Consider the following 23,657-nt stretch of genomic DNA (forward strand, 5'->3'; position numbering starts at 1 on the left):
TCTGTGATTGGTCCGGAGGGGGGGGGCGCGCGTCACTTTTCCGCCATGCCCATTTCTGGCGAATCCAAAATGGCGGATCAATAACAAAACGCTCAGATCAGTTTCTTTTGGCCTTAGCCACGTAAGTGTCTGTGCTTCTTGGCCGTAACTCGCTGCTATTCGCGCATCTCCGTTTCGCGTTGCGGTGTGACTTGTCGCGGCATGACGCATAGAGCAGGAGAGCTTTGACCTGTGCTGTCAGCAGCAAGTCCTGCTAAGCTAAGAGCCTGGCTCCCAGTCTAGATTGAGTGGGTTTGGCACAGCCTGCGCTAACCAATAGTGGAGCATTTATTTAGAGGCAAATTTGTGAATTTCCCCCTGCGTATCCTAGTCTAGTACGTTCTGTCTTTGCAGCACGTCGTTGAACAGCACGTCGCTGCTCAGATGTTTGGTTTGCAACGTTGAAATGCCCCCCTGTGGCTAAATGAACCAGATAAAGGAGCTAGCATGTGTTTCTCGGGCTAAACTGGTTTTATGGAGCTGCTCAGGCGAATATTTAATATTATATGTGACAGTTTCAGGCTCCGTTCGCCGGGTACGAGATGACGGACGCGCATCTTTCCGGAGGCTGCAGTGATTAGCGCAAAAAAAAAAATTCTAACATGCAGTTGGTTTTTACACAAACCCACGTCGGCTTGTAGCGTTCGTGAATATGCAAATATTCAAATGAAGTAAAAAAATGATCGGCTTTTTGATTACGAAGGATTGTCTGAATTGTACTAAATTGTATTTTAATGACGCCAAGACCCCTAATTAGGACATGGAACAAGGTGGAGCATTTCCATGCGACGACTTGGGTGATGCTGAAGGGTACCCCCATAATGCCCTTTACTCAGAATCATCGCCCAATATTCGCCGAATATTTTTTCATAATTTCTTTTATGAAAGGCAAAGAACTGCTTAGTACGTAATATTTGTCTTATTTTCAGGACACCGTAAAAATGCCTTTTTTTCTTTTAAACTCCTGCAGTGGGATCATGGCAGACAAAAAAGGGAAATCTGTGCCTGTGAAGAAAATATTAACTAAAAAGGAACAAGAAGAGATCAAGAAGAAGGTTTGTGTTTTTATCCTGTTTTCAGTGCTGCATGTAATATAATTAAGTTGTGCCGCTCTGTTAATATCATCCTTTCCTTATCTGTTCAGGAAGAAGAAAAGGCAGCTGAGGTTTTTGAAGAATTTTTAGCATCCTTTGACAGTAGTGAGAAGACTGGTGTAAAGACATTTGTACGTGGAGGCATTGTGAATGCAACTAAAGGTGATTGTCATGGTGACATTTATGGTATTTATCAGATGGCCTTATCCAGAGCCCTACCGATTGCCCTTACAGACAGTAGTTACAGGGACAGTACTGCTAGAGACATTTAGGGTAAGTGACTTGCTCAGGGACTCTATGGTCATAAGTGGGGTTTGAACATGTGACTTTCTGGTCTTCTGGGGAGTGTGGCTACTACCACCCAGGTAATGGATTGTGTACTATTTACTACAGTAATGTCAGGTTCCTTACCTGTAACTTTGCTGTGTTTTATTTGTCTACTTTACATCTTATTGGGTCTAAGGAAAATATGGATATATCAGATGTGCCACATCAGCCATCAGTTTCATCCACCACGGTCACACTGTAAATGAGACAACTAAAATCCACTGTTTTTCAACAACAGATGAACAAACTGCTGAACTGAAGAAGAACAAGCTCTACAGGCCGGCCTCCAAATTTAACCCAGCGTCTCAGAATGTTTCACCAACACCGCCTTCAGAAATCAAAAAGCCTGTGAGTGGAATTAAGCATGAGTGCATGGGTGTAGCTGGAGGAGCTGTGTGGGCGTGAGCGTACACAGCTATACAAGTACAGTGTACAGTGAAATGTAGCGCGATCCCCCACAAGGCTGTGCAAATTACAAAAAAAATATTTTAAACATATTAAGATTAAATATGTAATGTTCTGTTCTGCTTCACAGCTTGTCAAAAAGAAAACAGAGGAGAAGAAGAAGAGCAATCTTGAGCTATTTAAGGAAGAACTAAAGCAGTATGTTTTTTTGTTATTTTTTTACCTATCTGTGTAAATTTACACAGACATTGTGATGATTTTATTGGTTGTGGGGGGTCAGAATACAGGAGGAACGTGAGGAGAGATATAAAAGGAAGAAAGGTGACCCAGGAGCTAGTTACGCTGACCTGGACACACCTCTGACGCGGCGATCAAGTAAGATACATTAAAGGTCATGTTACGGGTTGTATAAGAATTAGATTGAGCGAATCTAATAGATTTTTTGTGTGCCCTTAAGTATTTGACGATGACCCTGCCGTACCAGTCACCACCAACCTGTACATCGGCTGTATTAATCCAAAGGTAACATCACTAATACTAATCAGTTCAGACCCTACTCCTCCAACTTACAGTGATTTGCATTTACTTGGACTTGATTTTGTGTTTGCACGTGTAAACATACTCAGCAGTTTAGATGCCTCGTTTTTTAATTTCCACCGAACTAACAGGTTTTTTTAGGGTTTTGGGGTTAACTAGGTTTTTTTCAGTTTATGTTTTCTGATGCCTTCAAGACACCCAATTTCTCTGGGAAAAGCCTTAAAACCTTATATAACCTTGTAATTATTGCTCGGTCAAGTCAAAATAAATGGACATGAACAGTACATGTGAATTTGCGTGTATGTTTCTGCTTCAGATGAATGAGGAGATGCTGTGTAAGGAATTTGGGAAATACGGACCGCTAGCCAGCGTGAAGATCATGTGGCCACGCACGGATGAAGAGCGCACACGTGTCACCAACCGGGGATTTGTGGCCTTCATGACACGAAAGGATGCAGAGAGAGCACTGGCAGCACTAGATGGTGATGTGCTTTGTGCTTCTACATTTGTTTGTATTTTTTGGCAATCTGATTGAGCAAAATTGGTTGAAGTGTTTCAGATGTATTTTGGTATAAAAGTCAGCTCTTTAATACTGTGTCATGACAGAACCAGAATCAGTTTATTAGGATACAGAGGTCTGAGCTGCTCAGCAATAATCCTGAATGTGTCTGTGTTTTATTCTTCTAGGCAAAGTGGTCATGGGCTTTGAGATGAAATTGGGTTGGGGTAAAGCGGTCCGCATCCCCCCTCAACCGCTCTATACACCTGTTGGGGTCTTAAAAATGTCCACTCCGCCCCCTCCCTCAGGCCTACCATTCAATGCTCAACCCAGAGATCGTTTTCGCAATGATTTCACCAAACCATGGAGTCGTTCAAAGGAGGAATTCGATAAGGTGACTGCTTTTGCTTTCTGTGTACGTGATTGTGTGCATGGTTTTCTTTTGGTTGCAGAGGTTATTTCAAGGTCTGCTAAGTCAAGTGCAGTTGGGGTGGGGTAGTACCATTTGCTAAAAAGGCTGTATGGCTAAGGCATTAGATCTGATGATATTCAGAATAGAAGCAAATATATAAAAATATTGTATTTTAAACAATGTACCATATTAGTAAAAAAGAACTGGAATGCTTTAGGCATGCTTAGGCAATAGAACTTAGAGAAAGCAAAATACACTGGATTTTTTTCCTCTCCAAATGTTCTGTTAGCTGTTAGTTAGATGCATGTTATCTCGAGTGTGTCACCTGCATAATCTCACTTTGTTTATATCTTCACCATTTGGTTTGACTCTCACAAACAGACTCTGTCGGAAGCCGTAGTCAAAGTGGTAATCCCAACAGAAAGGTACACACTCTCTCTCCATTCTTGCTACTGCTACTAATACTACGACTGAAAACAGTATTGGTTTGAGACACATACACACACCTTGTGTCAGCAGGAAAAATAAATGTCCTGCACAACTGCTTCTAAGACAGAGGCAGCGCCCACTTCTTCGCAAACGATGAGACAAACATGCCTACTCAGGAGGGATTATAGTAGACGACTATACCAAGAAATAATTCTAGTCTGTCTTTGTAACTGTGAGATTTCCTGGTGAACGTATTTTTATTATTATTATTATTATTATATAATTGTTTTAAGCAGGACATGGGGACATGAAGTGAGAGAGAAAAGGGAAAAAAATCAACAGAGAGAAAAAAGATGGGGGCATAAGAAGCAGACACACACTTGTCAGTGGCCTCATTCGTTTCTCTTTTTGTCTCCAGGCACCTCTTAGGCCTGATTCACAGGATGATAGAGTTTGTGGTACGTGAGGGACCCATGTTCGAAGCCATCATCATGAGTAAAGAGAAGAATAACCCAGAGTTCAGGTGAGGTGGATGCTTTCTAAGAGGAGAAAAAGGCAGTGGCGCAAACACTTTTATACATACACATGAATTTAAATCTTGCAGCTTCAAAGCCCATCAGGTGTCCCATTGGTTAGAAGTGCATTTGGTGCAGTGAAGCTTATTGTGTTGGAGGTTTCATTTCATTAATTTGTCGATCTCATCACAGGTTCCTTTTTGACAACAAAAGCCAGGAGCATGTGTACTACCGCTGGAAGCTCTACTCCATCCTGCAGGTACTTTACCCTCTTATACTGTATGCCTCTGCTAACGTGAGCAGTGGCTGTCTGGTGATTTGATCAGGTGCTTTAGTTGTTGGGTTTCTGCACTTCTGGGGTAACTGACCCTCGGGAAGAATTCGACCAGGCATTGTTAGACAACAGGACCTGTACCTCTGTTTTCTTTGTGTCCCTTTGAATAGGTTAATTTGATATGATTTATTTGGAAATTTAAACAATTAATTTAAAGTATTATTTTTCATTTTAATTGGACTTCTCTCTGTTCAGGGTGATTCCCCCAGTGAATGGAGGACCACAGATTTCCGCATGTTCCGAGCGGGGTCCATCTGGAGGCCTCCTCTGCTTAATCCCTATCTCCATGGAGACGAGGAGGGAGGTGAGGAAGAATCATCAATGACTCCAGAAGAAGAACTAAAGAAGGGCCAGTTAAAGACTGAGTGAGTCCACAATCTGAAAGCAGTACCTCAATGACGTGCATTTTCACACTCTTATAGCCCCATATTCACAGTGATTTAATGGGGAGTGCATGGGGAGTGTTTGCTAATGTCAATTCCATTATGACTTCAGGATTTACAGAAGTAAGCCAATACAAACATGCTCTGCCTGCTAGTTATCTGTGTTGTTGAGAGATAGAACTAACCTCCCACCAAAGTTAAAATTGGGACCCTCATGCACCCTGCTTCTGTCAATATGTTTCACACACACAAAGTAATGCAGTACAACTGCATTTTCCCTTAGTTTTCTTTGACTGTTCACAAAACACAATCTCTCATATAATCATCTCTGGCCATCATCTCCTACCAAACGTAACAATCCGATATATGCTATAATTAATGAATTCTAAATAATGAATGAACTCCACACATGTCTGAAACACACATCATAGACTATTTCAAATAATTCAAATAATCTATTCCAGAACCTTCATACAATAGCCAAATACTGTGTTGGCACAGGTTTTATTGTCTAAACTACAGCACCAAAGATACATGTATGTGGTATAACACTAAATGGTTATGCTGTGTCTGTGTGTAGGTGTAATTGTGTGTGTTCCCCTCACAGGCACAGGGAGAAGCTGGAAACACTGCTACGGAGTCTGACGCCACGCAGAGATGAGATCGGTGATGCCATGCTGTTCTGCCTGGAGAGAGCAGAGGCAGCAGAAGAGGTGGTGAGCTGCATCACAGAGTCACTCTCCATACTGCAGACGCCGCTACAGAAGAAGGTATACATAAAGTTTCTCTTGCGCACACACAAACCACTGCTACAGATTGTTCATGTTGTGTGTTGTTTCTGCAGGTTGCACGATTGTACCTGGTCTCTGACATTCTGTACAACTCCTGTGCCAAAGTTGCCAACGCATCATATTACAGAAAATAGTGAGTAATACATGAATAAGAAAACATATATTCATCAGGTCAAACACGACATAATTGTTCATCTATAAGTAGCGAGTGTTAATGAAAACATATTGCATTTACAGCTTCGAATCCAAGTTACCCCAGATATTTGCAGACATTAGTGAATCCTACAGAAACATACAGGCTCGACTGCAAGCTGAACAGTTTAAGGTGAGCTGTCTGGTGTTAGCCCCCCACACTGCCTCGCTCTATAAACACCATTTTATTTTGCCACCCGCTATCATCTGCTCTTATCGGACTTCTTTCTTTCACTCTTCAGCAAAAGATTATGGGATGTTTCCGGGCGTGGGAAGACTGGGCAGTTTACCCAGAATCTTATCTGATCCAGCTGCAAAACATCTTCCTTGGCCTGGTGAAACCAGGAGAGGAGGTGACTGAGGTAAACACACACACACACACACACACACACACACACACACACACACACTCCTGCTTTCCATTGGTATAGTGGCACAAAACATATTAGTGCTATGACAGAGATCTGTTCATCTTAGTTAACTATCCACACATTTCCACTATTTTAACTCAAATTGGTGATATGTGGTATTGTGGAGATAATTATTCATTGCTTTATTCAGAGCAGGAAAATATTTTTATATTTTAGGTCACCGAGGGCTACAGTGTAGATTTGTAACTTAGTCTTGTACTCTAGGTGAAGTCTCCAGATCTAGATGGTGCACCTCTGGATGGAACAACTATGGATGGCCTGCCATTGGATGGAACACTGTTAGATGGTGCACCATTGGACGGGGCACCACTGGATGATCTGGATGGGTCACCGATGCTCTGGGATCCCAGCTCACTGGATGGTGTGGCTGTGGATGACATTGATGGGGTTCCACTTGGCTCCTCAATAGACGACATTGACGGAGTGCCTTGTATGTGACTGACATTATTTATATGTTGATATTTGACTCAATAATATAATCACTTTGTACTTAAAAGTATTTGTATAATCTCAGAGTTTCTATACGTGTTTCAGTGGAAGATGCCTCTGATAAATCAAGAAATCTCCCTCACACAAGAGTTGCTCTGTCTAAATGGGAAAGAGTAGATGAGGGTGAGCCTTTAAAAGGTGTGGACGGTTATAAAATCAATAAGAAATTAGAACATTAATTGCGACTGGACTCAAATCTCCTGGAAATTTAATTTGCTTCTGTGTTCTTTTGAATGTGTGGCTAATTTAGCAAACACTGAATCTAAATGGGATGTGGCAGAGCGGGACTCAGAAGAGGACATGAATGCAAGGTAAGGCTTTGTTGCTGCTATCTTTAAACCTCTGAGACAGGTAAGGTCATGCAAGCAAGTCCTTGATTTGTTAGTTTTTGCATTTTCCACATACCTTGCAAGCCTATTAGCATTAAGAATTCATCTTAATGTAAGGCCTTTTAATTGATTATTCTATTTGGGATACGTTTCTGGAGACTTGTGTGATCTAGTAGTGCTTACTTTTTGCAACATTTTCTTTTTTTAATTTATTCACACCTATTTATTTTCTGAAAAATGCTATAAAAAAAGTGAGTAATCATCTGTCCAAATTATCCTGTCTTTCTCCCTCTGTGTTTCAGCAGCAGAGATGCAAAAAATGGTGAAGACTCTGATGACGATAGCAGTGACGACTCATCCAGTCCTTCAAAGTTTGAGGGGGCCGACTTTAAAAGCTCAGTGACCAGCTTTGAGCTCTCTGAGAGCAAGAGGAGCCAGCTAAGGGAGCTGGAGGTGAGCTGCACCTCCATCTTACCATCTAAGGCATGCATCACAAAGCAAACAGAGACTTTATTACACTCAGTACAGCCTTGTGCCACACAACTTATATGTGGCTGGATGATTCTCAGGTGAAGGTGATGAAGTTCCAAGATGAGCTGGAATCAGGGAAGAGAGCTCGGAAATCAGAAATGACAGTCCAGCAGCAGGTCCAGCACTATAGAAACAAGCTTCTGCAGAAGGTTAGAACTCATTATAATCAAAACTTAGACACATTAGTGTTTTGTGCATTTGTATGTCATCCATCCTGTTATTTAATGTGAACTAAGTATATGGTGATGATTACCCAGCCATATATTAGTTATAATATTAGTTCTAAATGTGGCATGATTGTATCCTTACCACAGTACCTGTATGTTCCTGTGGTAAAGTGCCTGTGAGCGATGTTTGAATTGCATGATGATGCTGTCCCCATGCACTCACCTGGCAGGAATTTGACAAGGATGAGCAGGAAAAGAGGGACAAGACCCACCAGAAACAGAAGGAGCGGCCAAAGAAAGAGGAGAGAATGGTGTGGTCCGAAGACCGGAGCAAGACGAGGGAGAAGGACAGGAAGAAAAGGAGTCCAGATCGGGAGAAAAACAGGGACTCACGAGAAAGGTACCTGGATTTTGGCATTCACATGATTCATAGCATATCAGATCACCCCTTCAGTTGTGAAATTCAGTACTGTTTAATTGGAATTGGCCATTGGTAATGAAAACGATTCACGTTAGTATATCAATGTAAACAGTCTTAAAATCACAGTTAAGTGGTTTCTGTTCTATCTATTCAGATATTCTGCTAATAATAATGCCCGTCTGATATCGCATTTGTTGTTACAGTACATGAATGGAAAACTGTTTTACCAAAAATAAATGTATTTAAATCTGGAAAGGGGCGATAATACATTACTGTATGTGTAAGTCCTATAAAAAAGGGGATTGTCTTGCTATTTTAATATTTCTGTGCTCATACTCAAATGTATTTGATGTCCTTTTCATACAAAGTATTCTAATACCAATAATTTTTTATGCTAAATTTGAGCTGTCTACATTTCTCAGGACATACACGTGTCAATTAATGATAAGTGATGGGCTGAATCTAATTCCTTCTCCTTCCATTGTACTTTAATAAGAACAAAGTCCAGATCTCCCAAGAAGTCAAAGCGTTCCCGGTCTCCATCACCCAGCAAGAAGTCTTGGAGGTCATCGTCCCGCTCGCCTCACCGTTCTCACAAGAAAGCTAAGAAGAGTAAACACTGAACTTTTGCCCTTTGGTTACCACAACCCTCTGTGTCTGGGCCTGTACGAGGTTTTTGGGGAGAGAGGTGACTGTATGGACTGTTCTGCCGGCGTTCAACTTATGACTGAGCCCAATGCCATATCCTTACAGTTCTACGTATGATGCACTGGACCTATTTACAACAACAGTTTTACTTCTGTCCCACAGTGCACTACAGTTACTTCCCATGCCATGATGAGGCTCGTTTATTTTGTACGATGTCTGAAGATTATTTGTACAGTTCTTTGTCCCCCCCCCCTCTTTTATTTGTTTTTAAAACCCTGTAAAAATGAAAGATGATGCAAGATTGTACATTCAGTCTTTCCAATAAATGGCTACTGGCTGTATGTGAGGTTTCATATGCAGCCTAAAAAAAAATAAAAAAATTCTCATATCCTTAGCTGTTGCAGCTAAACCTGTAATTGGAATTAACAAAATTAATGTCCACTTGTTTTTGAAAAAAAAAAAACTGATTTATTTTTTACACCTGACAAAACTTGCAAATTCATGAATTGAACACTGAAATGATCGGAATTAGTGCTTAGTCAAATGCATAACCACATCTTACCCTGCATACCAAAGCAATGCAAAGCAAACAAACAAACAAACAAAAAAAAAGAGTTTGCATTTAGGACTTACCACCTCAGCCACTGCAATGCTACAAATTATTAACTATTACAGTGATAATCACTCATCCATCTTAAATGGGTTCATTCAATCAAAGGCAGTTTCAGATCCTACTGTACAATGACAGAGTTCCTCATCAATTTCCCAAAGCAATATACATGATCAAAGTACTGTATTTCTGTGTTAAGGAATAAAAAGGACAAAAAATGTTTGCACTATTAGAGAACCCCTCTTCCCATCCTCTGATTCCAGGGTCCTGGATCTCCACAAAGTGCAGGGTTTTAAATATTCCTTCCCCAAGAGCACGCTCTGACAGTTAGAGGGGAGGTATGTGAGGGGTGCACTGGACTCGTCGGCGGCACTTGTTTTTGGATTTTCTTTTTTCTGGAGAAAGTCTGAGATGTTCATGTTGTGCTAAGCATCACTCAATATTTCTTCACGTTGATGAAGACCTTGATGGCGCCTGTGAAATCCGCAGACAGTAGAACTTCGTTGTGGTCTGTTTTCAGTGCTCCTGAATATATGAGAGAATTAGTGATGAATAAATAGGACTCATGCATCATTTTCTTTTGTCTGTTTTCTAAATCCAATAATCACGGTCAGGCTAATAAGGAAGTTGGAGCCTATCATGCACAGCAGAGGAACAATCTCTGGACCTCACAGGGTGGTTCAAACAGCATCATCATCTTGGTGCAACTCTAATACATACATCTAATCACATGCCACTGTTTCCATACAAACGACACATTAATGACAGTAATTGGGCCACTGAGTGTCAGTCGGTTACGATGATAATTAAAATCTCTCCCTTTAGATCAGTGGTGCTGGTGATAATTTAACGGTCCTCCGATTTTACACTCCTGAATTCAGTCCAGCCTCATTAAAAAGAGGACTAAGCCAGCAGACCTCCAGCAACAGAATCGGACGATCTAGCAGCATCTGAACGCTCTCTTCCTTCCAGACTTCTACATGTATGACCCACAGCCTCTGCAGCAAGGTTCATTAAATGGCCAGTTGTTTTACTGCCGACACTCTGCCATGTGGCACCATCACCATAGTAACCGTGCCCGAGGGAGCCATCCCAGAGTACATCACTAAACACCAGCAGTGACAGGGGCCTGGGGCAGAGCGGATTTAAGCCCAGCTGCAGCGGCGTATGGTGCTCCTCATATCAAGAGCATACAGAGCGTCTCACAGGGGTTTCAGTGTCAAGACGGTGGCTCTGTCAGCTGGTCAACTCAACAGGGCATTTTATGGGCACTGAATAAAACAATGGATTTTCATTTTCATTTCATGTAACGGGAAAGTATTCTGGCCATTTTTAATTGTATTTATACTTATACTGTCAATAGCAAAATATTACCCTGCAACCAAATAAAGCTTTGTTCTTTAACCATGTGACCAGAAGTACATCACATCCTCCACATTGTCAGATTTTTATTCATCATGCTCTCTTTCCCCCCTCAATTTTATCTATAATGGCACATTTCTATGGTGTATAATAATTGGCTGTCAGCTCTCTTAGGTTCAATTCAATATATGTATAAAGATTTGAATTGCATAAGCTTTCAACTGAACATCTGCCTGCTCCTGAGCACCACACTAAGCCCCATGAGAGTAAGAGAATGCAAGTCACTTGAACAGGGTCAGCATAAAAAAAAAAAAAAAACTCCTATGTAAATATTTGAAATGCTTTCCTACCTGATGGAATGGTCTCAGAGTCATTGGAATCTGTGCTCTTGACCTCGGGGTCAGGCTTCTCTGCACCGGCCTCTTGTGGTACAATCAGGCTTGGATGAGGTGCAAATATGGCTGAAGTGACCACTGCATTGTGTGCTACAAATCATCAGAAAAGAAAATCTGTGCAGTCTAAAATCCCAACCCTAAGAATCCCAAAACTGATAAAAAAAAATATCACATGGATTTAAAACAACCACCACCTGAGGCCACCACAGCCTCCTCATCTGGTGACTTATATTTGAATATATATATTTTTTATTTGTACTCTCTCCTTACCTTTGATGCCTTCCCAGAAATCATTTCGGTCTCGTCTGACCGAGGTGAATTTGCTGAGGTCATGGTACGTGCTCCAGATATACACATATTTGTCCTCAGATCCACTGACGATGAATGAATAGTCATGGCTACAGGGGAAAAATAATATACATAATATATTTATTTATTATAATTCATACTAAATTTTCACTAGTGTGTTTAGTTGCTGAATTCCAGTATGTAACTGGTGAATTCTGATTGTGTCTGCCCACCTGAAGCTGGCTTTAATCTGACTACTGCTGTTAACATAGCCCTTGTATTTCATGGACAGGGAGAGGTCCCTCAGGTCATACAAGCGAATGCGGGAGTCATTAGATGTCACGAGAATCTGCTTGGACAAAAGAGAAGTGCATTAATACTGCGAAACCAGATAGCATAGTTACAGTTTGAATAGATTAACAGAATATTATTATTTGCCCTGATATTCTGTTCTCTTAAGGAGTTAGAATACAAGAAAATTGGTTTGCAATAAATAAACTTATTCAACAATCACTTTTTAAAGTTGGAGCCATTGTTATTTTATATATTTGTGGGTGTGTAACAATCCTTTTGTACATCATAACCTCCACAACTAAATTTACATGCAGGATACACAAACTGAAAAAAAAAATCAGTTTGAGGGTGGAGATATACCTTGTTCTCCCCTGGCAACGGCTCAATACCAGTAATCTTCCGTCCTACACGGTTTCTACCACGAGTGGAGCGAACGTGGATTTGGGTATGGTACTTCAACCTCTGCAAACACAAAACCAGTCAAAGTGATTCATCACATACACGGATTTGAGCCGATCTGTTTATAGATTTAAAAATGTATAAAAGTGATTATCTACAAAAAACACACACATACCTCAGTGTCATAGAAGATACAACGGCCATCATATGTACCAATGACTGCGTACTTGCCATTCTGGCAAAAGTTGGCTGCAGTTATGAGCCGCGTCTGACCATCCACCTCATTCCAAAGAGCAACCTTTTTATCTGGAATATTCCACAGACGGAGCTTTCCATCCAGAGAGCCACTCAAGAAGTATCGGTCATCCTGAGTGAGTGGAGAAAAAAAAAAAAAAAAACACTGAATCTGTATACTGATATAAAGATTATTTTTATGAACCAGGACACAAAACATTTTACATACAAGTGTATGAAGTTTATGAATAATAAAAAAAAGAAATTAAGGCACCAAGGTATGAAATTCCTATTTTATATTTTTGTATAACAGATTTACAAAATGTGGACAATCTTCATTTAAGAAATCTGTTTATGTGTTGACCTAATTTAGTAACTTTTGTATGGTGAAACGTCATGTACCATTATGCATCAGGGCAACAAACAAGCACATGAAAACCTTAATAATCCCAGACACACTCTTACCCTAGGGTGGAAGGCGATGGCGGTGACGAAGTCTATGTGCTGGAAGCAGCAGAGACACTCTCTCCTGGAGATATGCCATAGCCTTACTGTCTTATCCATGGAGGATGAAAGCAGGAAGTAGTTCTGCACAGCCACAAAGACAAGGGAGGGTCATGCAGACCTTTAAATGATACACAGGTCAACACCCAACCTCAATCCTTCAACACTGGCAATCTGCTAAACTGGAATTGTAACTGAAGTTCATGAGAGTACAAACAAAATGTTTCAAATGAAATAAATGATAATAAAAGTGAGATAACATTTCCAATTAGAATTAAATTGTAACCATGTTATTGAGTGTGTCAGTTTAAGGCAGCATCACATCTGAAACCGGCCAGACTGACATCCTCGTAATGACTTATGATAGAAGAAGGGTTGTTATGTTAAGTGTATAACCACTTTAATATGCACTGGACAGCATGAGTAAGTGCTAAATAATGCTAACATAAGCCTGAGGAGATAATGAACTGAACGGTCAATAACCTCCATAAACAAAACCCATAAATTGCAATTACACACAGGAAAACTGAGCTGTAGAGTGGCACAGAAAATATTCCATGTGCTGACTGGGACTATCCCATTTTAAATTAGTTGAAGGTGTGAAGGTAATGATTTTTTACAACGTGTGCTTCTGCTTCATTTTTTTTTAAAGAAAAATTTGAGTTTCGATTCGATTTTTTTCCCCAATGCACTTAAAAATGGCTGCAGACATCAGATATAGTATCAAAAGTGCAACTTTATTGCTATGATTGTCCTCAAGAGTTAAAATGCGTAGAATCCCAAAACAAAAGGTAAACGAGGCTCTGTCATTCAACAATTTCAAGCTTTAACCCAGGTTTAAGCAAAAGTGCAACAGCTTCACAGTAGCTTAAATTTTCTGTTCAAGAAATCAGATAATTACAAATTTTGTAACATATAACATTACAATAAAAAAAACAAAACAAAAAAAACTCAGTATAGTGTGAATATAAAAAATGAAACATGCCTGTGTTTGCATGCATCTTTTCCCGAGTTGTATTGTACAGGTGAGGCAGCGCTACATCGGCGAAATACTTGCGACTGGGGACAACGTACCTCGCATCTAATACTTTCAGCATGTGATTAAAGCCTCGCTTTTCGACAGAATAAATTGGCAGCATGTCTGTGGCAATATAAAACGTAATCGCTTTCAATCACGCTCCGTTCTTATCATAAGGCACACAGTTTGTAAAGCTGTCAGGAAGTGTAGTTTGCTTTTTAGCAGGTGTGCTAGAGGAGCCGTTTTCGCTGCACTTCTCCCATTCTTCGGGATGTTTATTCCTCAGGTGCTGGAAAAGATTTGTTGTACTGCTGCTTCCAGTAGCAACAGCCTTGAAACATATTTTGCAGCAAGGCTTCGTCTGTCTTTCGCCTGCTGCATCAAAACCAAACCAGTTCCAAATGACGGAATTACCTGCGCCTTTCTTTGGAAGTAGTTCTCTGCTACACGCTGCCATGTTGTTTTGACTGTGTTACGCGGGATGGGGGCTGGCTCATATCGCGCTATGGTAACCAACAAGGACTAAACGCGGGACAGTCCGAAAAAACTATTGTGGCAAAAAACTTGAGTTTGCAAAATAAAAATCGTTTTAAACTACAAAATCGATTAAATCGATTTTTTTCCCAGCCCTACTATAGATTATTTTGGCAAGTACTGTGTCCAAGCCTCTTTGCAACACATTATAACAACAGCGACAGGTATGTGAGCAAACAGGTAAATTCTTGGCCATTTTAAAAACATTTTCCTAACCTGAGGAATGCTCTGCCAGAGTCACAAGAATCCCAAGAAGCAAATGTTTAAATTGTGTATTTATAGACGGAATAAATGGGAAAATGACATGTGATACCTTTGACCAGGAGAGGTCCAACAGGTCAGCAGTATGCCCCTTGTATTTACAGAATGGAACCTGCCGGAAGGGGGCATTCCTGTCCTCTGTGTCAGGGTCTTCTGCACTGGTACAGCCCATCTGCGCAAGGACAGACATCTTTAGCTCAAGACCTAAAAGAGTAACAGTTAATCCTGGATAACAAAATGACACTTACTGCTCCTTCAGTGTCAGATTTGGAGGAGCACAGACTCTCCTGAGAGGGAGATGGGGAGACACGACCTGGATCGAGACAGACAGAGACGGAGAGAGATATTATCTCCCCACTTTACAGACTTTTCATAGCTTTTTCTGCCTACCTGACTTGCCTCTGTTTGCACCATTAGCTTTGCTGTCAGCACTGAAGCAATGCACTCAGGAATAGACACACTCAAGGTATCTCAACTTAAACGAGTGTTCAATCTATGAGACATGCACTAGCATGTTCAATGCACCCTGTTCACCAATGACTGCATCTGAGTACATATTGAAGATAGTTAATGAGTTAAAAGACAAAATCAAACAAAAATAAATTCAGCATCACATAAACGGTGTACCATGTGGTATGTATACATCACAGGGTTTAGTGTAGCGGTCATTTAAACAACCTATTGCCAATGGGTTCTATGCTGCATCAGTATTTCAACCTTACACACAGAAAGGCTTGGTGATGGGAGTTTATTCAATTTACACATCAGGATGATGCGTGTCAGAACATATCTCTATTACATTTCTATTACTGCAGTATTTGCACATTGTTATTCTGCACCTTCATGACTTGTTTCACTGGTTTGTAGCGCTGTCGGTATTGTTTTTCTGTTATTCTTGCACTGCCTGTGTTTGCACTTTATGCAGCCAGTTTGTCTGTCACACACATGCACTTTATGTCAGTATGTAACTTTGTTTAAATGTTACATGTAGCACCAGGTTCCGGAGAAACGTAGCTGAAATGCAATAAAGCCTCTGCTCAACTTGAACTTGAGGATCCCCTTGAAATTAGCACATGTAGAAATATCACCCCAAATGAATTATAGGTTCATTACAGTGCTGATAATACAGCAATTAATTATGCGTAATTTATATGCAGCTTAATACTAAAGCATGGGTGCTATTTTTTGACTTTGCCCTAATAAAGACCCTCATCTGTTGCTCAGGCGTGCGTGAGCATGTGCGTGTGGAGGGATGACAGAAAGTTTTAATTTAAATTCATTAATGATTCATTCATGAGACAGTAATGATTCATTAGCAGAGATTTGGCAAAGGTCTGTAAGCAGGTGGTGAAGTTACAATCTGGACTGCATTTTATGCCTTAATCAAGGTGTGTGTGTGTGTATGTGTGTGTGTGTGTGTGTGTGTGTGCGTGTGAATGCTGATTACCGTCTGTGTTGTATTTTATTCTCATGTTGTTAAAATAGTCAAAGGCATTTTTCAGAACCCAGATTCTGACCACATTGTCCTGACCAGCTGTAGCCAACAGCCTGCCACAGTGAGAGAACTTCATCGTCCACACAGCACCCTGTGAAAAAAAAAAAAACACACTGGCATTATACAGTATCTATATTGAAATCTTTATAATTTGTAATTTATTACAAGAGAAACAAGGACATGTTTTTATTTATACAAGTAAAGTGCAGCACAGTACACGGTGACACAACGAAACGTGTCCTCTGCTTTTGCTCAGTGGCACCTTGGGATTCGAACCGGCAACCTTCTGATTATGGGGCCGCTTCCTTAACCGCTAGGCCACCACTAATGTTAAGATAATTTAATACAAACACACACATAAACAAACTCTCACCATATGCTCTCCACTGAGGTCCTGCACCACTTTGATGTGGTCAAAGTCAAAAGGTCCCTTGAAGCTGTGAGCAGCCTTGAATTTGACCGGGCGTGTGTAGGGCATGCCCTCATCATCACTGGAGGATGGGTCGTCCTGGTCTGTGTGGAACACCTCGTCCCTCACACTTTTTACTTTGTTCACAGCCTTCTCCCCATACTCCTCTGCCAAGTGCTTCGCTCGCTTCACAGACTTCCCCAGGAACTTCTTGAGCTGAGTGCTGAGGGAGGGAGGGAGGGAGAGAGAGGGAGAGAAAGAGAATCAGAGAAAAGAAATTATAGCATAGCAACCAAATATGAAATTACTACAAAAGTACACACTCCTCCCCGGGCCCCTGCTCATGGCTGCCCACTGCTCACTAAGGGTGATTGGTTAAAAGCAGAGGACACATTTCATTGTGTGCACGTGTGCTGTGCTGCAGTGTATCACAATCACTTGATTCGGTCGCCTGGCCCTCTATTCACCGTGTTCATTATAATTTAAGATACTTTCCAACTTGGCAAGGTTTAAAACCAACAAATTGAGATTGTATGGTTCTGTCTGACCCCCTCACCCCCATGAAGGATATAGATTCATTGTATGGAGGTCACTATTAAACATCAGGTTCAAGTAATAGAGTTTGTTATTGAAGAAAGTGAAATCATTTTTTCTTCTGATATTTCATCCCTCAAACAGGCCATTGTTGACATTTTGACAAAGTAAAGTTAATAGGGAGACGTGGTTACAAAATATTACAGTACTGACAAAAGTGTGACCTACAGCATAGAGGAGGTAAAGCACAAGTCCAGTTCTTACGTTTTCTGCTTGAGTTTTCCTCCATCCGTGTCTGTCGGAGGGCCTGGGGCCTTATCATCGTCATCAGATTGGGCAGCATCATTCCTTTGAGAAAAGAAGCAAATTAGGTCAGTAGCAAAAACAAAAAGACTATCTACAGTCATAAATTGTACTGGTATAGAGTCCAAAACAAAATTGAAAGAAGTTCTCTCATGCTTTTTCAAGCAAAACTCCACAAGGTTCTAACCATTCATCGTCATGATACAATGTATGCCATAGAGTGAGGAGTGGATGTTCTGTACACTGCAGCTGCAGTGATCGTGCAGCATACGTGACGCTTACGTGATGTACTCTTTCGTCCTCCTCATGATGTGCAAGGTCAGTGGGTTGATGCCAGTGGGCAGCTTCTCCTCAGCCTGAATCAAGGGAATCTCCTCTCCAGTGTCCAGGTTCTTTATCATAACACTTGCCAGAATTTCCTGCAACATCCCAAATACAAATTCCGGGTTATACAGAGAGAGACCAATTTTTTTTTTTTAGACCAAACTAGATAAAGGTTAAAGGTTTCCTTCACAAGGCAGGCTCATACCTCGTCAGTGAGTTCTCGACCAGAGTTGGAACGCGGTCTCTGGGGTCCTGGTGTTTCACTGCTGCTAGAGCTGGACTCCTGCTCATCAATCTCCTGAATAAACACATGAAAATCCAACCACATTCAGTCATGTTGTAGCTTATGTAATGTGGGGATGACATTCAAGAAACAAATCTGAACACTGATAAAGAACTTCATCAACATCCATTACACCAAACATTTTAATAGGATAATGTGAATGTTCAGTGAATGCAGCATTTTCTTACAGACCTGTGCTGTAACCACTTTCTCTCCACTGGTGGCACTGGCAAGATCTAAAGAGTGCTGAAGGTCTTTGGTGAGGCTGCGCAAACTTGAGCCAGGAGAAACCAGACTACAGGGGCCCATCCCTGGATCTGCAGAAACTGACCAATCAACAGCCAGGGTGGAAGAGTGGAGATTGTCAGTCAACCACCGGATAAAAAAGGCAGTTCTCCAATCATGCAAGATACAGTGATTGCTACAGATTTGTAAGTGTATACCAAGCCATGGAAATGCTTGCATATTGTTATTTCACCATGGTAACATAAAAATAAATAAAAGACAGGAATTCTACAATATTTAATGGATGTTTGTTAATATTACAATAACACAACTAAACATTAACCACTGCATTTATCTAAATCACAAAATAAATAAATAAAAAAGAATAAATATAATTAGACAAAAAATTATTTTGCCTTAATATAAGGTCACAATTGACTTGAGGAAAGTAGATGGTTAAATTATTAGTAGTAATAATGAATAATTCAGACATGTGTGATGACAGATTGGAATATTACATTCTAAAGAGAAGAACAAAAAAAAAATTCTGTGATTTTAGGTTAGAGTATCCCATATTAAATCTGGTTCTTTCACTTGTTCTTTTACCCGTTTAGCTCTAGAATGCTAAATACCATTATTTCATGTTGAATATTGCAAATTCACACTTCCTGCATTACAAAGCAGTGGTGGCCTAGCGGTTAAGGAAGTGGCCCCGTAATCAGAAGGTTGCCGGTTCGAATCCCGATCCGCCAAGGCGCCACTGAGCAAAGCACCGTCCCCACACACTGTCATGGCTGCCCACAGCTCATTCAGGGTGATGGGTTAAATGCAGAGGACAAATTTCACTGTGTGCACCGTGAATCACCGTGTGCACCGTGATTGTCACTTGTGTAGATTTTAGGTTAGAGTATCCCATATTAAATCTGGTTCTTTCACTTTTTCTTTACCCGTTTAGCTCTAGAATGCTAAATACCATTATTTCATGTTGAATATTGCAAACTACTGTTGAATATTGCAAACTACTACTATTTCTCTTGACTTTATAAGTGAAGTGATTGTCACTTGTGTAGCACAAGTGACAATCACTTCACTTATAAAGTCAAGAGAAATAAGGCAGAAAAAAAACTATGTAAGTCAGCACTTCACACATTTCTGTGATTAGCCTTTTACAACAGAGCTATTCAGTTTATTGTTTTAAGAGGACTCTTTGTACCGTTTTTTTCCCCTCTCTCTCGCACTCATGTTACCACTTTATTAAGGCTGGAAGATCCCTTTCTCCAACTGTGCAGAATACTACCCGGGGAAGCAGACAACTTGAGATTTGTATTTGGAAATCACCTTGAAGGTTTCATATCTGTTTCAGCTGATTTTTGAAGAAGTTAAAAATGTGGCAGTTCCACCACCCTCATAAATCAAGAAAAAGAAAATGAATTGCTGTTTACCATCCAAAGCAGTAGGTCGCAACGTGTCCTGGGATCTCTTGCTTGGTGGGATAGAGGGACGTGCAGGTGGTGGTGGTCTTGGGGGCGGGGCCCCAGTGGGTGGGGGAGGTCTGGAGGGCGGTGGCTTTTTGGTGCTGGCCACAATGTCTGGCTCTACAGTGAACTGCCTCGGGGGTTTGGCAGGACCCGATGGGTCCTCCTCAGCCATCTTGTCCATAAGGGGTACCTGGTCCAGGAGGTCAGCAGGTCTGGGGTCTCCATTGGCACTATCTGAATAACCATGTGATGCCTCTTCCTCTGCTGGTCTTTCCCGCAGGGTGCTGGTGATGTCAGGTGGAGGCACCTGGGACTGAGAGTGCTCCTGCAACGAGCAGGCCACACTGGACACATCCGGCGCCTCCAAAGCAACCTCAGCAGCACACGCATCCTCTTCCTGTTCCTGTCTCCGTGCCTCTGCATGCTCTGGCTCCCGGGCGAAGGGTGCTTCAGGGGACACACGTGCTGTTGGAGTCTCCTGTTCCAGTGGTCTTTCCCCATCCACATCCCCCCTCAAAAGAGCCTCCTCACTTCCACTGTCCTTCTGGCTCTCCTCTATAATACTATCGATGATCTGAAAACAGGGCGAGAGGATGCAGGAGTGAGAAAAAAAAACGGAAAAGCTTTCCAGTTATCTACACAAACCCAGATCCCTGTAATACAGTGGACTTTTACAACAATTAAGTGTGCAGGAAGGGGATAAAGCTAGTAAAAATAGTCAAAATAGTTGTAAAATATGAGACCGTTGCGGTCCCTGCTCTCTGGTTTATAATGGACAGCTGCAGTTTGTCTCGTTTTTGATCCACATAGCCTCAAATGCTTTACTTGTAATCCCACATTGATTGTATAGGTGCTAAACAAAAATAATTGAAACAAAACACAAGTAGGCTATGAGAATGTTCAAAGATTAAAAATATCATCAAGTATGTGGTTTGTTTATTGCATGTGTTTCTTTACAAATTGAAGTTGTGTGAATAGTTTCTAAAACAGCAGCCTACATCTCAGTCTAAAGCACAAACACACACACTTTCACTCTCTCAATTTCACCCCAAAAAATGAGAAAAGGGGTGAGGTTCACAATGCATAACAAACGTACACATGCAAATTCAGTCAGACCAGAAGCACAACTATGCTTCTAATGCAAGACCTTGATCTGCACTGTTCTGTGTGCTGATGACACACAACTGACAAGTAATTATATGCTTGGACAGCTCCATCGCGTCCAGAACAGCTGAGAAATAACAGGAAGACAATACAGAAGAAAAGAAGAAGAGGAAAGAATAAAAGATTAAAGTATGTGGTCCCTGTAGGTCCTCACCTGAATTGAGTCGTCATGGCGAGCCTCTGGCAGGGCTGATCCAGCAGCTACTTTCTGTACTGGGTTCTCCACAGCAGCCTACAGCCCAACACAATACACATGTTTCAACTCCCACAGGCAACGTCATCCCTGGTTACACGATTCTGAATAATAATAATAATAATAATAATGTCCTAAAATAAACTGAAGCTGTTTTCAAACCAAACCACTTCATGTCAATATGCATAACTATTAAAATAATAGTTACAAATTTAATTGAGTAATAATTCAACTAACACAAACGCAGGCCTGCAGGAGCTGATATGAACAATATTCTTATGATCAAGCCACAGCATAATCAAAGCAGCTTCAATGCTGTCCAGCTCAGGCATGTTCCACCTCGGTGTAGGAGGAAGTGACCCGATGCTCAGCCTCAGATCACATGAGGGAGCTGGTGGTGGAGGACGGAGGGCAGAGATATTCTTACCTTTGGAGTAGGAAGAACAAATTTTGCGGGTGAGCTGGGGGGAAAGAACAGAATACGTACAATTTTGTTACAATTTTGTTAAATACGTACAATTCAAAACACAGGAGACGGAAGGAGATGGCCCTGTTACTGAAAACAGTGAAACCAACAGCGAGCTCTGAATTTTTCCTGAAGGTGACGAGCTCCATCTGTTTCCACCAAAGCCATTTTCATAGGCAGCCAGAGAGGTTTTGGGGTACATAATGGGACAGGAACAGGGTCATTCCACTTCAAAAGTTTCTGAAAAAACACCGGCTTATGTAGGGAGGAACGATGGATGCTTTAACTGTCCCTGTTCCTGCATGACAGAACGCTCTTGTCAAAATGGACGACAATTCTCCTCTTAAGAAATAAGAAGCTGGGCTGGGCTGGTCAAGTTTGTACTTTTCTATTTAGGTCTGACACGTGGTCATGCATACGGACCAAAGACCATATTTACGAATAAAAAAAAAAATCTATGTTGACAAATGAAAAACTATTTGAACGTGATAGCCTTCGTACACAGCCGTGACCATTTAGAAAAGTGCGGCAGTGTTTTATTGCACCAGCATCGATTAGAAGCACTTAACTGAACAGTTAGTCAATAAACTAGAACGAAATCCGACGCAAAACTGCTCGTAAAAGGTCGCGTAGATTAAAGTGAAGCGGATCCTACAGTCATTCTAAAAAAACAAAGCAACACGTCACCGAACCGATCGGGCAATAACCCGAGGCAGCGACGGAACGAACTCGTAACGCCAGTCGGTACTTACACTTTCGGCGATGGGGTAAAATTGACATCTTCGGCGGCGTCGTAAAACTCTTCGGTGTCGCTGGTATCCGACGCCATTTAGTCCAGCCAGCCTGCTAGCTCGCTACAGGCCAGCAGTCGGGTGAACGGTACCGGGCTTCCCCGAGGTCGGTCGGGCGGACGACGACGACGAAAAGGCGAAACGAGTCCGTGGCATCACAGAGGCCCGGGGGGAAAAAAAGGGCCCCGACACGTCTGCCTAACGCCGGGAGGGAGCCGTGCCACAGCCCCGCCGGCGACGGGAGAGGCCGCTTCGGTCCCCTGCGCGGCTAGCCGTCTAGCTGTAGCCTGGTCGGCTAACCCGGGCGAGCCTGCGGGGGGAGCGGGCCGGGCTGAAGGCAAAGTGCGGGCGCTGCAAGCGACGTCGCGTACTGTTCATTTCCCGAGCAGGAGTCCGGAGGGAGCGAACGCCGCTGGACATGGACTTGGCGGCCGCCGACAGCGGGACGAGCGGACGAGCGACCGCCGAGCTCTCGTCGTACTCCCGCGAGATTTGACATCTGACAGGTCGGTGTTACGTAACGAGAGGAAATAACGACCGGAGCTCGTTTCTGAAAACGACAGGGCTGCAGAGACGTGCGAAAGTTACTGCTAGTGCCAAATACTGGCCAGGCAATACGTGTCTGTGATGATTTAGGCATTAGGCTGTCTTCCATCACTTCCCGAAGGACTGTTTGCACGGATTTTTAAAACACCTGTGCAGTTAATTGCAGAGCACGATAACTTTGTCTATTTGCTGTGTTCTCTGTTCCTGACCGCTGGAGTGTGCCAGTGCTAATTTAAAGCCTAGACTAGTGACCTGTTCAGTAGGATGGACTGAACTTAAGAGACATTTACATTTACGGCATTTATCAGACGCCCTTATCCAAAGCGACTTACAATCAGTAATTACAGAGACAGTCCCCCTGGAGCAACCCAGGGTTAAGTGTCTTGCTCAGGGACACAATGGTAGTAAGTGGAATTTGAACCTGTGACTCTGTAGTCTTCTGGTTCATAGGCAAGTGTGTTACCCACTAGGCTACTACCATCCCTGCAACTGCGGGATGTGCCCTTGTTTTCTTCTTAAACCCCCAGATCCACTCTACTCATGGTCCTCTCCAGCAAGAGACCAGCAAGAAGAA

The 23,657-nt window shown here is 41.9% G+C and overlaps 2 protein-coding genes across 5 annotated transcripts; one reads left to right on the plus strand and one right to left on the minus strand.

The window, feature by feature from the left end:
• The first annotated feature begins 24 nt into the window (after window positions 1-24).
• On the plus strand, window positions 25-9,475 carry LOC114792349 (U2 snRNP-associated SURP motif-containing protein). 4 transcript variants are annotated; one of them, XM_028983370.1, is made up of 24 exons: window positions 25-121; window positions 1,010-1,094; window positions 1,184-1,295; window positions 1,699-1,808; window positions 1,996-2,063; window positions 2,146-2,240; window positions 2,323-2,387; window positions 2,719-2,884; window positions 3,090-3,295; window positions 3,695-3,738; window positions 4,161-4,265; window positions 4,450-4,516; window positions 4,787-4,956; window positions 5,582-5,744; window positions 5,819-5,898; window positions 6,003-6,090; window positions 6,200-6,319; window positions 6,593-6,818; window positions 6,923-7,015; window positions 7,128-7,188; window positions 7,512-7,689; window positions 7,776-7,886; window positions 8,135-8,304; window positions 8,822-9,475. In XM_028983370.1, the coding sequence occupies exons 2-24, from the start codon at window positions 1,017-1,019 to the stop codon at window positions 8,946-8,948; spliced, it is 2,703 nt and encodes a 900-aa protein (XP_028839203.1). In that variant the 5' UTR covers window positions 25-121; window positions 1,010-1,016; the 3' UTR covers window positions 8,949-9,475. The 4 variants fall into 4 exon arrangements, with proteins under 4 accessions (XP_028839203.1, XP_028839202.1, XP_028839204.1 ...); XM_028983369.1 differs by having other exon boundaries at window positions 26-121; window positions 7,509-7,689; XM_028983371.1 differs by having other exon boundaries at window positions 27-121; window positions 7,509-7,659.
• LOC114792348 (WD repeat-containing protein 44-like) lies at window positions 9,425-23,017 on the minus strand. Its single transcript, XM_028983368.1, has 19 exons — window positions 22,499-23,017; window positions 21,708-21,741; window positions 21,242-21,319; window positions 19,888-20,497; window positions 18,413-18,546; window positions 18,143-18,235; window positions 17,896-18,032; window positions 17,575-17,658; window positions 16,741-16,999; window positions 16,320-16,458; window positions 15,121-15,185; window positions 14,925-15,044; window positions 13,021-13,143; window positions 12,497-12,688; window positions 12,283-12,384; window positions 11,862-11,977; window positions 11,611-11,738; window positions 11,296-11,430; window positions 9,425-10,108 (listed from the first exon to the last, which is right to left on the minus strand). The coding sequence occupies exons 1-19, from the start codon at window positions 22,573-22,575 to the stop codon at window positions 10,020-10,022; spliced, it is 2,715 nt and encodes a 904-aa protein (XP_028839201.1). The 5' UTR covers window positions 22,576-23,017; the 3' UTR covers window positions 9,425-10,019.
• Between the last annotated feature and the right edge of the window lie 640 nt (window positions 23,018-23,657).

Source organism: Denticeps clupeoides, chromosome 6, assembly GCF_900700375.1.
Source record: "Denticeps clupeoides chromosome 6, fDenClu1.1, whole genome shotgun sequence".
Taxonomy (NCBI): Eukaryota; Metazoa; Chordata; class Actinopteri; order Clupeiformes; family Denticipitidae; genus Denticeps; species Denticeps clupeoides.

What these genes read in the sequence shown, in the direction of transcription:
- LOC114792349 (XM_028983369.1), top strand. Translation starts at nt 1,017, where the DNA reads ATGGCAGACAAAAAAGGGAAATCTGTGCCTGTGAAGAAAATATTAACT. An exon ending in TCGGCTGTATTAATCCAAAG is followed by an intron (nt 2,388 to 2,718) that starts GTAACATCACTA and finishes TTTCTGCTTCAG; the next exon opens with ATGAATGAGGAGATGCTGTG. An exon ending in AAGGGCCAGTTAAAGACTGA is followed by an intron (nt 4,957 to 5,581) that starts GTGAGTCCACAA and finishes TTCCCCTCACAG; the next exon opens with GCACAGGGAGAAGCTGGAAA.
- LOC114792348 (XM_028983368.1), bottom strand. Translation starts at nt 22,575, where the DNA reads ATGGCGTCGGATACCAGCGACACCGAAGAGTTTTACGACGCCGCCGAA. An exon ending in GCGACCTACTGCTTTGGATG is followed by an intron (nt 18,547 to 19,887) that starts GTAAACAGCAAT and finishes TTGATTGGTCAG; the next exon opens with TTTCTGCAGATCCAGGGATG. An exon ending in CTCTGAGACCATTCCATCAG is followed by an intron (nt 10,109 to 11,295) that starts GTAGGAAAGCAT and finishes TCATATATTCAG; the next exon opens with GAGCACTGAAAACAGACCAC.